This window comes from Bos mutus, chromosome 23 (genome assembly GCF_027580195.1).
Source record: "Bos mutus isolate GX-2022 chromosome 23, NWIPB_WYAK_1.1, whole genome shotgun sequence".
Taxonomy (NCBI): Eukaryota; Metazoa; Chordata; class Mammalia; order Artiodactyla; family Bovidae; genus Bos; species Bos mutus.
The window spans coordinates 3,860,969-3,877,571 of record NC_091639.1 but is presented as its reverse complement, the minus strand read 5'-3'; the positions used below and the strand labels follow the sequence as shown (position 1 = coordinate 3,877,571).

Below are 16,603 nucleotides of genomic sequence, written 5' to 3'. Positions count from 1 at the left end.
AATGGTGGTCCACACGGTCAGTACTGGTGGTCAGATTCAGACAAAGGAGGCAGAGACGCAGAGGGGGAAGTCTAACCCCAGGGCACTGTGGACTCTGGCGCAGTTTAATTCCACAGATGACGTCGGGGGTTAAAGGGCGGTCCTCACAGGGACCAGCTCTCTGCCCCGTGAGTCTGAAGACAAGCTGAAAATCGGTGGGCTCAGATAAGGGGGTTCTGGAGAGGGCACACTGGGATACCCCGGGGGAAACCAAGCCCCAGGGTGGAGCATGTGTTTGACAGGAAACCACACAGCGGGCAGGTATCAGGGACCTCAACCAAGGGGTGGCCATGGAGGGGTAGGAAGCCCACTCTGGGGTCGCTGCTGCTACGGAAACAATTCAACCCCACAGGTGATGGTCAATATTCACTCTGGGCCAGGCCCTCTGCTAGAAACCAGATGGGACATAGAGCCTGCCTGCAAGGTGGTCCCAGTGATGTAAGGAAGACAGAGACAAACAGGTGATCATGGCTCACAGGGATTAGTGCTGTGATAGGAGGGGAGGGCGGAGAAGGCGATGGCACCCCACTCCAGTACTCTTGCCTGGAAAATCCCGTGGATGGAGGAGCCTGGTGGGCTGCAGTCCATGGGGTCGCTAAGAGTTGGACACGACTGAGCGACTTCACTTTCACTTTTCACTTTCATGCATTGGAGAAGGAAATGGCAACCCACTCCAGCGTTCTTGCCTGGAGAATCCCAGGGACGGGGGAGCCTGGTGGGCTGCCGCCTATGGGGTCTCACAAAGTCGGACACGACTGAAGCGACTTAGCAGCAGCAGCAGGATGGGAGGGAGCTCACTGAGGGAGAGCGAACCCATTCTCTCGGATGAGGGACAGCTCCTGGGAGAGAGCAGCATCCCAACAGAGACCTCTCTGTGGGAAGCAGCCAGGTAAGAAGGGAGAAGCAGGTTCTAGGTTGAGGGCGCGTCAAAGTCAGGAGAACTCTGTGCTCCAGGAGGTGTAAGCAGACGCCGGGGAGCTTCACAGCAATGTGCAAGGGGCGGGTGCTGGCCAGCGGAGAGTGGCTGGCTTACAGAGTCTCAGCATCACATAAGCAGGAATCTGTGGGCACAGGGCAGGGGGCTTTGAAGAACTTTACACAGAGGAGTGCTGTAACCAGGTTTGTGCTTTAGAAACATCTTTCTGATAACACTCTGGGGTTCCGGTCCTGGTTCCGGGTAAAATGGACTGAACACACGTTGCTGCTGTTCTAAGCCATTCAGTTTGCATTCTTTGCTATAGCAGCCCTAGCAAACTAGCACATCATCACCTTATTTTTCTTTCTTAAACGAATTACGCCCATCTCGTTGGCTAAATCGCTTCCTCCCAGGTAACTTGCTAGTCTGAACTTTCGCTATATGTCTTTTGGCTCACAACCCTGAGGTTGAGATTAATATCTGGTTTTTGTGGAGCCTAGAGAGAAGAGGACACGATTTCTCTGAGTGGTTAGCTAATAACTCATAAATATTGTCTATGTAGGTAGGACATTGTCCCCTACGCAGTTCACTCTTGTCCTATACATAGTAAAGATCTAATATGCTGTAATGCATTGTAAAAAGATGCTTGCTCCTTGGAAGGAAAGTTCTGACAAACCTAGAGAGCGAATTAAAAGCAGAGACATCACTTTGCCAACAAAGGTCCATATAGTCAAAGCTGTGGTTTTTCCATTAGTTATGCACAGATGTGAGCGTTGGACCATAAAGAAGGCTGAGCAACAAAGAATTGATGCTTTTGAACTGTGGTGTTGGAGAAGACTCTTGAGAGTCCCTTGGACTGCAAGGAGATTAAACCAGTCAGTCTTAAAGGAAATCGGTCCTGAATATTCATTGGAGAACTGATGCTGAAGCAATACTTTGGCCACCTGATGTAAAGGGCCAACTTGTTGGAAAAGAACCTGACGCTGGGAAAGACTGAGGGCAGGAGGAGAAGAGGGCGGCAGAGGATGAGATGGTTGGATGGCATCACCAACTCAATGGACATGAGTTTGAGTAAGTTCCGGGAGATGAGGACAGACAGGGAAGCCAGACATGCTGCAGTCCATGGGGCCGCAAAGAACTGGACACAACTTAGTGACTGAACAACAACAATGTTGCGAGTTACCCTGGGTCTGGAGTTTCTCCTGCTATACACCCCACCACAAGTTTCCTTTGGGAGTAAGGTGAACAGAGGGGCTGTAGGGATTGGGGGAGTGTGTGGTCCAGACCGTAAACAGACAAGAGTCCAGTGCTTCTTGTCTTGAGGGAGGGAGTCCAGGGTGAGAGCAGAGCATCCTTCCTGTCATCAGGGAGACGGGAAAACAACAGGACGGGGCTAGAGCGGAGGTTCCAGGGAGGTCCACATGGACCCCCACGTGTCTGCAGGGAAACTGAAGGAGCCGAGGAGGGAGCACGTGGGGAAGAAACGGAATTCCAGCCCTGGAAGGGGGAGTGGCTCTGCGGAAGGGACCCGCGCCCACCAGCAAAGCTGGAACGTCTCAGGCGTCCGCTCGTGGGTTCCAGTGAAGACGTTCTGACGACGAGAGCTGAATTAAGCGTCCCTGACGGAGCCCTTATCTCACATGTGAAGGGATCTCTGCAGACTCTCCTCCCGCCCCTGCTGGTTATTTCTGGGGCCTCTGTCAGCAGAAGAGCAGTTCTTTCCTGTCTCATTCTCGGGCGCCTCCCCGGGGCCCTGACCCAGGTTCTCGGGGTGCAAGAAGGCTGAGCATCGCTGCCCTTGCATGTCCTGGGGCGCGTGGCGCCGTGCCCAGGCCTGGCTCTCCCCTCCCTGCTTGGTGCTGGGTCCCCCGGTTTGTGGAGACACCGTGCGGTACTCTACCCTCTGGTGCCTGTACCCCATTGCCATGTGGACCCCACAACGTGCCACGAGGGGCCTGGAGGCCCTGAGTGCCTGGCGCGTCAGCTACCGGCCCAGACTCCCGCGGGCGTTCTCTCTCCTCAAGGCTCAATGCACATCTGCAGGGCTGGATGGGGGCATGGGACCCCAGGCCCCTTCCCTTCTGCCTCTGTCCTCAGAAGCTCGCCCACAAGGCAGAGCCCACATCATGACTTCCACCCCAAAATATCCAGAAGAGACGACGTGTGCCCTTTGCTCCAGGGAGGATCGGCTTCCTTCCACAGCTGTGCTGAGTCTCGGGTTCTCATTTTTAGGGCCGTTTCTCCAGCATCTGGGAGCCAGCTCCCTAAGTGGGGCAGGTATGACCCCCTCCCAGGGGTGACCTTAAAGGCTGGTCCCCAAGTCCAGGGTTCTACAGCCTGAGCGTGACTGTGAAATATTGAAGTCAAAACATGTAAAATATTGAACAGTGAGATCCAATTAAAAAATTGAACAAGAAGCAAACAGCTGCAGACAGACAGCCCTCAGGTCATGTGAAAGGGAAGGGAAAAAACGCAACTCAGACAAACAAATGGTCTGGTACCTTTGCAGGCAACAAAGGGACAATCCAGCGCGATAATGAAAAACTGTGGACAGGGAACGAGGCAAGACTCAAGCACCTTTCTCTTCCAAATGACAGCAGACCAGGCGTGTGTCGCCCAGGATGGTGGAGAGGGTCGTCACCGAGAGTGCAGACATGGACAGGTGACCACGGGTGGTTTACTCCTTCATTTATTTTTTTAAAAATCAAATATATTGACATATAACAATGTGTATGTTTAAGATGTACAAGGTATTAAATAATACAGCCATATATTGTAATGATTGCTGTCAAAGTGACATTTACTGCTTCGATCATATTGCATAACTCTTCTTTCTTTTTGGTGGTCGGGACAATTCATTTTTAGTAGGGGAGTTTCATCGTTAAGCCGTCCTTCAGTTTCTTCCGTTTCATGACCAAAAAGGAGGTGAGAAAAGGAAAAATAGAAAGCAGGTGTGAGGTCTGAACCTTTGCATCCCTCAAAACCTCAGAGGTTGAAACAGACCCCACCCCTGTGATGGTGTTGCCAGGTGAGGGCTTTGGAGAATGGTTGGGTCAAGAGGCTGGACTCCCCTTGGGTGGGTGTGGAGCGCTTATCAAAGAGGCCACAGGGAGCCCCCTCCCCGCTTCCAGCACTCAGGACCCAGGCGGAAGACAGCCATCGGCCTAGAACCAGGAGCCAGGAGGGCCGTCCCCAGACACCCTGGACTTGCAGCTTCCAGAAATGTGAAAAGGGGCGTTTCTGCTGCTCCTAAGCTGCCCATTCCATGGTGTTTTTGTTTCAGCAGCAAAACGAACTAAGCACGTGACCCTTTTCTGGGGAAAGGTGTGACTCAGGGTGTTACTGCATCTGGCTGGAGAAGTAAGCGTGGGAATGAGCCGATGGACACCGAGCACCCCAGGGGCCCCACTGCGCCTGTCAGGGCGCCAGGGCCGCTGCAGTCCCACTGATCCCTGAAGATGCAGGGCTCTGCTTCTTCACTTCGCTAACCCTGACTTGCTCTTCTATAAAGTGGGCCATTGGATTATCCCCCATGGGCTCAATGAGACTAAGTATTGAGACGGAGGCTGGACTCCCCTGGTGGCACAATGGGAAAGAATCTGCTTCCCAATGCAGGAGACGCAAGAGACTCGTGTTTGATCCTTGGGTGGGGAAGATCCCCTGGAGTAGGAAATGGCAACCCACTCCAGTATTCTTTCCTGGAAAAATCCCTTGGACAGAGGAGCCTGGCGGGCTATAGCCCATGGGGCCTCAAAGAGTCAGACAGCTTTGAGTAACTGAACACAAAGTCCCTAGCACAACACCAAAACATAGCAAGTGCTCAAAAAATTGTTAGCTTTTAAACTGGCGCTATTACTACTGCAGTTGTTCTGCCTTCTCAAACGTTATTTTTCTATATCACGTATTTTAACCTTTTTAGTCTACCTTTATGTGGAATCCTTGATTTATGATGGGAAGAGCTGACTCATTTGAAAAGACTCTGATGCTGGGAAAGATTGAAGGCAGGAGGAGAAGGGGATGACAGAGGATGAGATGGTTGGATGGCATCACCGACTCAATGGACATGAGTTTGAACAAGCTCCGGGAGATGATGACGGACAGGGAGGCCTGGCGTGCTGCAGTCCATGGGGTCACAAAGCGTCAGACACAACTTGAGCGACTGAACTGAACTGATGTGGAATCCCTGTTGTAACTCTTTGATTATTTCAATAATATTCTCTGGCCCCTTCTCCAGTTTTCTCCAACCATTGAGTAGAAGACAAGGAGGGAAAACCACAATAAAATGATATGAGCTTGTGTGGCATGGACTTTTTCCTTCTTTGCATCCTTGGTTGAGTTTCAAGGAATCCATAAAAACATCAGCTGAAGGAAGAAATTATTGTTTTCAGCTGAAATAAGATCGATGCAAATATTCTTTTTTTCAAGAGTGAGGGACCAAGAAACTGAAAGAAAGAATTTGGTGTTGTCCTACTTTTTAAAGGAAATCTGGGTTTGGGGAGGAAAAAAAAATCAGGTTGGTACATTTGAAGGCAGCTGAGGACTTCAGTTCCAATGGAACAACTGAAGTTATTTACAAACTAGATGTTAAGTGGCTGATTCCCAATTCCCCTGGAATCCCTGCTTGCCCAGATCAAATGATGGGGAAACTTGGCAGAGGAACTTGTCTGAGAAAGCTGTAGATGATTCAAATCTGAAGTTGAGCTGCTGGGATGGTATGTTTTCCCTCCTTGACAAGTCAGGTTAAAATCAGCACGTGGCCTTTTCCATTCTCTCACTAGCTATTTTGGGTGATTTTTTCTGGAGGCAGACGTAATTGTTACATTTGCAGATGTTACATTTAGTTCTTCACATCCCCAATGTGTATCTTTTCTTTTTTTTTAAACAGGAAGCAAGTTTAATTAAAAATTACATGCATTTTCTTTCTTAGGCCTCTTTTTTTTTGGCCTGGAAAGTTTCTGTTTCAGGGGAAACTTGTCCCTGAATATTTCCCTTAAATTCTTCTCAGGGTTTATGCAGTTCAGTGAACATGACCTTAACCTAGATTGACTTAAACCAGCCACACGTAGAAGAAATCAAGGTGCCAAGGAACCACGTCAGGACATAAAAGGAACACAGGCTCCTGGGTGAGGTCAAGGCTCAGAGACAGTTTGCATCCGATGATGTCGAAGGGAAATTAGGCAACAGGCCTTCAGCTCCAGGGTGAGTACCCATCTGCTTTGGACTGAATGTCTGTGTCTCCCCTAAGTTCATAGGTTAAAATCCTAACCTCCATCATGGTGCTGTTAGCGGGTGGGTCTTTGGGAGGTGATGACATGATTCGTGCTTCTATAAAAAGGGACCCCAGAGTGCTCCAGCACACACCTTGTCACGTGAGGGCACAGCAGAAGGACAGCTGTCTGCGGTCCAGGAAGCGGGCTCCACCAGACATCAAATTTACCAGCAGCGTGGTCTTTCTGAGCTCCAGAAATAAATGAGAAAAATGTGAGAAATAAATGTCTGTTGTCCGTAAGGCACCCAGCTTATGGTATTTTTATTACAGCATTCTGAACTGACTCATGCACCTCCTGAACAGAATAACTCATATTCATTGAGCTACATGCCTGGCACTGTTCTTTCATTTACTTCTCAAGGTATTTCTGTAAGTAAGGCAGGTATTATTACTGTTGACGTGTGCAGATGAACAAACAGAGGCTTCGAGAATCTGAGGCCCTCGCCCAGTTAACAGCTGAAAAGATGGCCTAATTCTAGATGCTTCTTCCACAACTCTTTCCTCTCTGTACAATTTCTAGCCTCCCCAGTGCCCACTTAGGGGACGGTGTGGTTCCAGTGGGACTAATGCCAATCCAGCTCTCGGGTGGGTCATGTGACACAGGCAAGCCAATCAGCACCGGGGCAAGGTGATTGGCCAAGAATGGTCACGTGATCCAAACCATTGCACTCAGAGTGAATGCTGGGCTGGGGAGAAAGGCCCCCCTCCTCTGTACTTTGGACAAGTGTGAAACTATTTACTATTATAGGAAGGACTGTCGGAGGGTGAAGCCGATACTCAGGGAGGCCAGAGGTAAAAGAACTGCAGAGAAATAGAGGTGACATGGTGATGACCGCGTGAAGATTTCTAGCGAACCGTGGCTGAAGCCTGAACCGCATGACCTCAGCAGTGAGCGCTGAGCCAAGTGTATAACCAGATGGAGCTGGTCTCCGTTCCTTACAAACATTCCAAGTGGGGCGATCACACTGACCCAGTGGATCTTCAGCTTTCTGCCTGAACCTTGCTTGGGGAAGTTCTCCTTGGGCACCAAAGTTTCCTTAAAGATAATATACACACACGCACACACACACCCACACATACACAGAGGTGCTCTTAAAATATTAGAAGGGCCTACAGACACCAAAATGACTGGAGCTCGCTTATTTCCACTTGAGTCCCTTGGTTTGGAGGCATCATAGCATAATCTTAAATCAGGGAATTTTTTTTTTTTTTCAGAGAAGTTTATTTAGGAGAGATTTTTAGAATACTTGATGGTGATTTTGAAACAGTGGCAAATCATTGATAAGAAGTAATTAAGTTCTTTGGCAGGGCCCCCTCCCCCTCTCCACACCCCCAACCCTGCCCCCTGGGCACACATGGGTGACCAGCCTAAGAGCTTGTGGTGGGTTGCCCATCTGCCCCCTAATACCTCCCGCTTCCTGTGTTGGCAACTCCAAGCCTCACCCTGGTTATGATGCTCTGCCTGAGTTATGATAATTATTCTGGCATTTCTCCTACCAGGACGGTTTGTACTTTTTAATTGGAGAGTCATAAACAGGGAAAAACTTTCTCAACTTGCAGGAGTGGAACTCAGTGAAATGTAAGGGCAGACATATCTGGGGGCTGAGAAACACCTTTTTCTTCCTCAAATCACACCCTTAGTGCAACTGCTGTGAGCTCCTGTGTGCTCAGCCAAGGCAGGGTCAGCCCACATGTGTGTGTAAGTCTCTGTTTAACTAAACCTACAGCCTTGAAAACTCTCTTTCTTTCTCCCCCTGCCTCTCTGGCTCGCTCTCTCTCCCTCTCCATCTCTCTCTCTTTCACACACACACACAAACACCGTCAATGAATTTTAAGAAGAGAGCAAAGAATAGAAAAAGGAGCAGCTGAATAGAGGCAGATGAGATGTGCTCTGCTTCTTCCCCATCCCCATCTTTGGAAGGCAGCGACAGCTGTCCTGAGCCGTCTGTGGAACCTGTGAATTCCTGGACTCCACCCAGGGCCCCTACTGGACGTGGGGTTGTTTCTGGAAAGGGAACGGGGAATGTCTGGCTGGAGGAATGGAGAAGGACCAGCAGTCCAGTCTGCCGTCTGGATCCACAACTGTTCCCCCTGCCCCCGGCCACGTGTGTGCCCTGAGCTTTGCCCCCGAGCCTGGCATGGCCACAGCGAGCCTTTGCCCCGGAGCATGTTAGGCGTCAGCGAGAACACTGCTGTAATTTCGTCTCTCCACAACCCAGGAAACCTCAGATGCTGGGCTTAAGGTTTTGATTCACCAGGCATTCATGGCCTGCTATTCCGGGTAGTTCAACTAGAGACGGATGGTAATTAATAGCAACGGAGATTCTAAAACTATGCATTTCTTTCCTCTTTTCATCACTAGCACAGTGGCACCTTTATGGCTGCAAAAGGCCTGCAAACACACAGTCAACCCCAGTCTCCCAACTCCAGCCCCTTCGCAGGAGCAAGAGGGACAGACGTGGGACCGGGGTGCTGGAAGCAGAAGCGGGGGAGCAGGAGGGTGTGGCAGGGGACGGGGCCCCCCAGGGGATCCTGCACATCCAGGGACAGGAGACATCGGGGCGCCCATGGGCTCTGGCAACAGCAGGCGACCTCGCCGTTTATGGGGGGCATTGAAGGAGGCAGCTCTGCATGTGCACGACTGTGGGGGACTGGAATTTTTAATATTTTGGGGGCCTGAAGGCTCAATGAGGGCAGAGACAAGCTCTCTTTTGCCCCCTGGAGTAGCCTAAGTGCTGAGCAGAGGGCCTGCTATGTGAGTGGCCGGCAGTGACGCGGGGGGTGAATTAAGGAGCACACTCAGGAGAGCCGAGGTGCGCTGGGGCCAGGACAGCCGCACTCCGGGATGAAGTTATCAAGAGGTTAGTTCAGTGGAGACTGTGATATCTGTGTGTGAGGTTTCACCAGCTTCTGGGCCTCACGTCCAGAGTGTGGGGCTTATCCCAGCTCTGCCCTTGCAGGCGTGCCCCCACCTTCCTGCATCTCTCAGCATCACTTATGCTGTGGCAGCCCGTGGCTCTGTGTGCAGAGGAGCTCACGCTACAGCTACAGGGCTGTACCAGGATTCTTAAACAAACCACGAGGCACTCCTTGTGGGCCAGTTTCTTTATTTGATCCTGGGCTCCCAGGAGCTGGAAAGAGGTGAGCTTTGTCAGGAGAGCACTTAGGGATGAGGGACGGTCCCTCAGGACTGCTGGGTTGACCCCCAGGAGCTCCTGGGAGGCGGATACTGCGGGGCCTTCGTTGCATCCAGGGAGCGCGGGGACCTCTGGTCCTGCGGCTGACATCAGCGCTGGCACCTTCCAGGAGGCTTGCTGTGTGGTCTGCTGGTCCTCCCTCTCAGCAGGGTCTGTGGGAGGAGCGCTGTTGCCACGGGACTGCTGACCGTGCTTCGAGAGGCTCAGGAATAGAGGACGGTGGCGTTGGCGCAGGCCACGGTGGCGTGGTCTTGGTTGTAGAGCTCCAGCAGGACCTGGTAGTCTCCCTGAGGGGCACAGGGAAGCAGCAGCTGTGAGACTCACAAAGCCATCGGCTTGCAGCGGGCGCTCAGCGAGCCCGTCACATGCAGCCTCCGCTCTCGACCCTGGGGGTTAGGTCAGCGGGAGGAACCACGCCCGCCCTGCAGGCCCCCAGGCTGGCCGGGAGAGCAGAGGGTGCCCGGGATGGCTGGCTAAGCCTGAGATGCTGGTGCTCCAGATGGCGCTCCCATGGGGAGTGGACCGATGGGGTGGTGGGGCTGCTGTGTGGTTTTGAGTAGGGTGCTCAAGGCAGGTCCCCTGAGCAGGTGACCTTGGAGCCAAGATCTGAAGGAAGTGCGGGAGCTCACCATTCCCCTGGAGGCTGGGGGCCCCGCGTTTGAGGAGGCAGACAGGACTCCCGGGAGAGGCCCGCAGGAGGAGAGGGAGGAGGCAGGGGACAGCCCCAAGGGCCGTGGTGGGGGGGGGTGGTCTGTCCCGACATGGCTGTCGGCAGCATGCCTGCCGACACTGGAAGGAGATGGGGGAGAGGCGGAGGAAGTGGTGGACCAGGTAGGAGGCGCTGCAAGAACCAGGTGAGAGGTGGGGACGGTTCGGAGCAGCTGGGGGAGACGGGGGAGAGGTGGGCATTCTGGCTGGATTTGCAAAGAAGAGCCAAGATGGTTTGCCGAGGAGACCCACGTGGGTGGGGAAGAGAGGGGTGAAGGCTGACCCCAAGGATCCTGGCCTGAGCAACAGGAAAGATGGAGTGCTGTGTGTGGAGACGGAGGAGGCAGTTGGGGGGCAAAACTCAATGGCACGGAACCTGAACGCACCACTAGAGAACGTGTTCCTGCCTTTCGGGGTCCTTTCTGGCCATGGCCAGCCACAGAGGAGCCCCTCTGCCTGCGGTCAGGGAAGGCTGCCCAGGCTCTGTGTGGCACAGCAGAGAGGCCCTGGGCAGGAGCCACATCTGCAGTGCTCGTGTCCGAAGCCCTGCGTGCCCCACAGCCCGCGGCTGCGGACACTCTGTCCCGAGGAGAAAGGCTCTGCATGGTGGAGGGTGGAGGAAGCTCCTGGGACTCTTGGCCCATCTCTGAGGAGCCAGTCATCCAAGAGAAAGTGTGTGTTAGTTGCTCAGTTGTGTCCAACTCTTTGCAATCCCATGGACTAAAGCCCACCAGGCTCCTCTGTCCATGGGGATTCTCCAGGCAAAAATTCTGGAGTGGGCTGCCTTTCTCTTCTCCAGGAAATCTTCCCAACCCAGGCATCAAATCCAGGTCTCCTGCACTGCAGGCAGATTCTTTACCATCTGAGCCACCAGGGAAGCCCCCATCCAAGGAAGGGAGGGTGTTTAATCTGTGTCAGCTGAAGGGCAGGGCCAGATCAGACCACCGGATGGATGGTGCATGACTGGTCTCGGGCTAGGAGAGAAGAACTTTCTAGCAATTAGCAGAGGCCCAGGAACGAGCGGGTTCCCCAGCACTGATGGGGTCTCGGGTGTGAAGGCTGCTGAAGGTGATCTTAGGCACTCTTCACCTTAAAGACTCTATGACGGTCTAGGCTCCCTAGGCCTGCTCAAATAGCAGCAGCTATGACTTCAGAAGCAGTGTTAGGGGTGTCAGTCACAGTGTAAAAGTCAGAGAATTAGGTCTGGATAAAGACCAGCTCACACGTGCACCTGAGTGGGCTTCCTCCTCTCTGTCATCATCGTCATCCCCATCATCTACTTTTCACTGTTCCTGTGCCTTTAAGAACATGCCACACGAAATTACTGTAACCCAACTGAGTCTTTCATCCATGCTTTAGAAGCCTAACAAAAGATGCAGTATTTGAAGGAAGGGGTTCGGGATTCTGAATCACAAGATATTTTAATACAGACTCTGCTCTAAGGGGTGAAAGCGTTCAGGCGGCTGTGCCCATCTGCGGGCAGGAAGAAGGGGCAAGGCACAGACCAGGGGCCTTTCCACGGTTTGGATTCGCCAGGTAGGAGGCTGTAGTTGCACCCTTGGTACTTAGACGGTGCAGGCTGTACCTCCAAGTTGGCAGCCAAGCTGGAAGCTCATAGAGTCTCTAAGTCAGAAAGCAGCCGCCATGGACAGATGCCCGCTGCAGGCGGGACTTCAGTGGGGCCAAGGACTGGTTGTGATAAAAAGAAAATAATACCAACACACTGAAGACTGGCGGCCGAGTGGGGAGTTTTCAGTCGAGCAGGGATGGAATTAGCACAGAGCCCACCTCTGGGGGGTTTGGTGGGAGGAGGGGGCACCTGGGCAAGGTCTTCTAAAACCAAAAGTCTGCACACCATTTCTGTTCCACGTTAGGAAGCAGCGTCTCTGCGGCCTGCAGGCTGGCGGCCAGCCAGGGGCGCCTGGGAGGCCGGGCTGGTCTCGGGCCAGCAGGGGAGCCCAGGTTGGGATTAAGGCCTCCAGCTGCCTGTGCAGCTCACGTGATGGGTCATGTGTGGTTCTGGTTCTGTCCCCTGCAGGCCTGGCTCGGGGGTCAGGACTGGCCAGGTTCCTGCTCCATGGGCCCAGAAAGTCTTGAAGAGGTAGGAGGACTGCACAGAGGGCTTCTGTGGATGCTTGAACAGGCAGGTGGGGGCAGGCAACCTGACCACTGTCTTAGCCTCACACTGGGCAACATCACAAGGAGCATCGTCAGTGGGCCACGGATGCAGGCAATGCAAGCGGGCCACGGACGCAGGTAATGCAGGCGGGCCACGGATGCAGGTAATGCAGGCGGGCGACAGATGCAGGTAATGCAGGCGCGCGACAGATGCAGGTAATGCAGGCGGGCCACGGATGCAGGCATTGCAAGCGGGCCACGGATGCAGGTAGTGCAGGTGGGCCACGGATGCAGGCAATGCAGGCGGGCCACGGATGCAGGCATTGCAAGCAGGCCACGGATGCAGGTAATGCAGGCGGGGCCACGGATGCAGGTAATGCAGGCGGGCCACGGATGCAGGTAATGCAGGCGGGCGACAGATGCAGGTAATGCAGGCGGGCCACGGATGCAGGCATTGCAAGCGGGCCACGGATGCAGGTAGTGCAGGCGGGCCACGGATGCAGGCAATGCAGGCGGGCCATGGATGCAGGCATTGCAAGCGGGCCACGGATGCAGGTAATGCAGGCGGGCCACGGATGCAGGTAATGCAGGCAGGCCACGGATGCAGGCATTGCAAGCGGGCCACGGATGCAGGTAATGCAGGGTGGGCCACGGATGCAGGCAATGCAGGCGGGCCACGGATGCAGGTGATGCGTTCACCCATGTGTCCTACATGGATGCAATAAACCTCGGTACATCTGGGCTTCATTTCTTTCAAAGTGATCCTATGACTTTTAAGTTCTTTCTATTTCATTCCAGTTGCTAAGAGTAACTTTTTTTTTTTTAAGTTAGTAATGCAAAACAAAAGTAAATTGCTTGCAAATTTCAAGTTGATGGATTGGGGGTGCATGGGAAGGATCCACAGAAAAAAATGGAGAAAGAAAAAGAATTCAAATAGCAAAGATTTAAAGCAAAAACATTGTGGGAGAAATTTGGTCTCACATCCTAGAAGGGACGAGAGTTTGTACAACTTGCATGTTACCCTGAAAGGCCTGAGGAGAAGACTCTGGAAAGCTGGACCTGCCCCAGCTGCCAAAGCATCGCTGGAGAAAGACCGAGGTGGTCTGGAGACTTGGCGGCTTGAAGAGGAGGAATGCAGAGGCTGGGACAGAAAGGGAACATGCCCTGGGGGATGAAATGAGTTCAAGAGATTCTTTATGGAGCAGGAGGTCCTCTTCTAGAGTCATACTCAGGTTTTGGAAGATGAAAAGGATGAAATTGAAAACCAAAAAATGAAACAAACCGATTACATTTCTGTGATTCTTTTGATGTTTTTCTGAAGGATGCTCTCAGGAGTAGCTATTGAGAATGGATTGCTATGTCTGAGTTGCTGGAATTCGGCTGTTTCATAAACTAATGGTATTTTGAATAAAAAGGAATTGTTGGAAAAACAGTGAAGGTGCAAGACGTGGACATTTTATTTACGGGGTGGGAGCTTGTGAGTACTGAGCAAGCGCAGTAACTGGGGAGCTTAGAGCTTTCTGGGCTGTCTCTCTTCCCTTCTCTGAACGGCCAGCCCACCTGTGGCTGCCTGCCTCGCCTCTAACAGTATGGCCACGCGGAGGCCCCTGGACAGAGTCCTCCAGCAGGACAGGGCCCCAGAGCCCCTCTCTAGGGGCGCTGTCTCCACAAGGGGTGCCCCAGGATCCCGCCGGACAAAAATGTTAAACACCAAAACGCCAAAACCCGTGCGTCAAGCTTTAATTAGCAAGTGCCCACAATGAAGTAACAGCTTCACCCAGAAAGGGTCTTCTCAGTGAAAGGCGGTGCAAAAACTTGAAGGTTTTAGTTTAATTCCCTCTCCTCCTCTGCTGTCTCTTCCCTGCCCACCTCCTTCTTTAAGAAACTGCTCGATACAATAATTAAGGAACAAAATAAAACAGCAAACCAAACCCTTACCTCGGGAATTTCAAATCCAGGATTATTGATAGGGCCGGCATAATAAATCTGCTCTGGAAAGACAGACAAAGCGCACATCACGTCATTCAAGTGTTGAAACAGAATTGACTTTACTATTGTCTGTGCTTACTGTGCCCTGGGGATCCAGTGATGGAAGCAAAGGGTCTCTGACTGTGGTACATAAATCCCTAAGTGGGACAGAATCCAGGCCGTAGCAAGTAGCAGGAGACATGCAGGTCACGAGAGAGCCAGGCAGGATGAGGGTTCAGAGGGTAGGCTGGCCCTGGGATGCTCAGGGTTAAATCCTAAGACAACTTCCCGTGACTGATCGACCTTGGACAGTTACGATCCCTTTGGGCTCAGCGCCCTCGTTTTTAAGACGGGTATAGTAAGGACAACAACAGAGTTGCGAGGAATGAAGAGAGCTAATCCGTATAAAGCCCTGATAATGATGTTTGGGAAGATTTGCTAAATTTACGTACAGAGATGCTGTGTTTGAGACGATGGTTGGTGTGGGACGTTTGAATGACAAGATCTCCCCGAGGCTTCTCGCTGATTCTGTGACTTCTCGGTAGCCTTTCAAGACAATCCCTTTGCTGCTGACGGCAGGAGTAGGTTTCTGCTGCCTGCAGCTCAAGAACCATGGCTGCTGGGACCATGAACCACTTGAAGTCCCTCAGGGAACGGAACCCAGCTGACAGAGGAGCAGAGTCCCAGCACACCAATGAGCGCGCCCCTTCCCGTCAGGTGCGGCTGGATTCTGCTTGGATTCCCCTGGACGCATTTTATACCCACTTCACGTGTCTACTTGGTGTTCTAAGGTGACACAGTGCAAACGGCTGGACCCTGGAGGCAGGACCCAGCTCTCCTCCTCACTAAGTGTTGGTGGACGAGTTGCTAACTATCCCGTGACGCAGCGCCTGCACTTGCAATGCAGAAGTAGGAAGGCCTCTTCTGCAGGGCGCGGAGGGGACTAGGAGCCCGTGTGCGAGCTCGCGGAGCACGGGGCCCTGGGAAGGGGGAGCCAGCAGGTCTTCCTGCACGTTTCTCACCTTACTTCCCAGTGTGAAGGAGAGGGATGCGAAGGTTCCCAGGGGGACGCAGAGAAACATGCCAAGGCTGGGTTTGGGAACCTTCTTCCTGAGCCATTGTGAACAGTTGCTAAGTTCTACTGGTGTCTTTTTTTTCTTTTTTAGCTTCCGTTTTAAAAAAAATGGACGAGTGCTGTCTTTTGAAGCATACCAAACAAATGCTATCAAGCACTTTGTTATGCTCATTTAATGCTCCAACATCTGCTGATTTGTGCTTCACTATGAGCGACCTTTGTGGGGTGAGAGATTGCCATGAACTCGGTCCTCACTTTACAGTTTCAACTGGAGCTTTTCTGTGGGCCCATGAAGTTCCTGAGAATTGCTGCAAGTAACTCAAAACTTTTTTTTTTTTAAACCTGATGAAACAACACCTAAAATTAAATTCTTGCTCCTTCCTTTTCCAGATCATCTCGGGTTCTGAGATTCCTTTAATTAACATCCTCACACTCCAGGGCTATAAAAAGAGCCGCGGTATATCTGTACCCACTTCTTTCTCTCCTTCTTTGGGAATCTTGATCAGTTTTTAATACGGAGTGGATTAAAAATTTCACCCTCCTGCTTCTGAATACTTGAAGTTGCTTCTGCCAATTGACTTTTTTTGGGGAACCCAGATATTTGTGTGATTGGCACACAGTGTATTTTTAGAGAGGAAATGGATTTTAAAATGTGGAAATAGCAGCTCCCGAAGAGTCGTGGACCAGACGGCTGCCCTTTCACTAAGAGAGTAATCTAACGTTATTTAAACTTAGACACATTCACTGTGCACTTGCAATGGGCATTTATAAAACTATGAAGTGAGCAGCCTTCTAGGGCTGAGTAGGGTCCCGCCATGCCCCCTCTCCAGGCATTCAGAGATGTGCTCGTTACCCCGGTCTTTCTGCCCTAATATCACATGGGCCTCCTCTCAATGACAAACTCCTATAAGGACTCGTTGACAATCTTAGCCTCTTTCTCTGCCAAGAATGGTTCCGACAGACACATGGGTTGTGTCCCCCACTTCTAGTCAGATAGTTTCTCCTCTGGGCAGGGGACCTGACTGGTGGGAGCATTATGGGGTCTGGGAAAGGGCAACAAGAACAGTCCAAGAAGGCAAACCTTTCTGAGCAGCGATAGGCTCCCCTAACAGAGAAACTCACATCTCACCCCAGCTACACAAGTAGCTGTATCACCGGTGAAGCTCTCAGAACTTCTTGGAGGGCCTTTTCATTGGAAGCATACAGAGTTTGAGTTTTCTTCTGATGACGCACAATTACATGGCCTCTTCACAAGGTCACAGTATGCACAGTTCAGACAGCTGTGCTGGCTCTCCGTTTGGAGGCTGTACAGG

The 16,603-nt window shown here is 52.0% G+C and overlaps 1 protein-coding gene across 3 annotated transcripts in view; it reads right to left on the bottom strand.

Moving 5' to 3' along the window:
• Nucleotides 1-9,322: 9,322 nt before the first annotated feature.
• Nucleotides 9,323-16,603, bottom strand: part of LY86 (lymphocyte antigen 86) — a 43,311-nt gene continuing 36,030 nt past the window's right edge. For all 3 annotated transcript variants that reach the window (XM_070360699.1, XM_005891152.3, XM_070360698.1), the window contains 2 exons: nucleotides 14,186-14,238; nucleotides 9,323-9,708 (listed from right to left, as the gene is read on the bottom strand). In XM_070360699.1, the coding sequence (XP_070216800.1) occupies nucleotides 9,625-9,708; nucleotides 14,186-14,238 (137 nt within the window). In that variant the 3' untranslated portion in view covers nucleotides 9,323-9,624. The remainder of the gene's footprint in view (nucleotides 9,709-14,185; nucleotides 14,239-16,603) is intronic.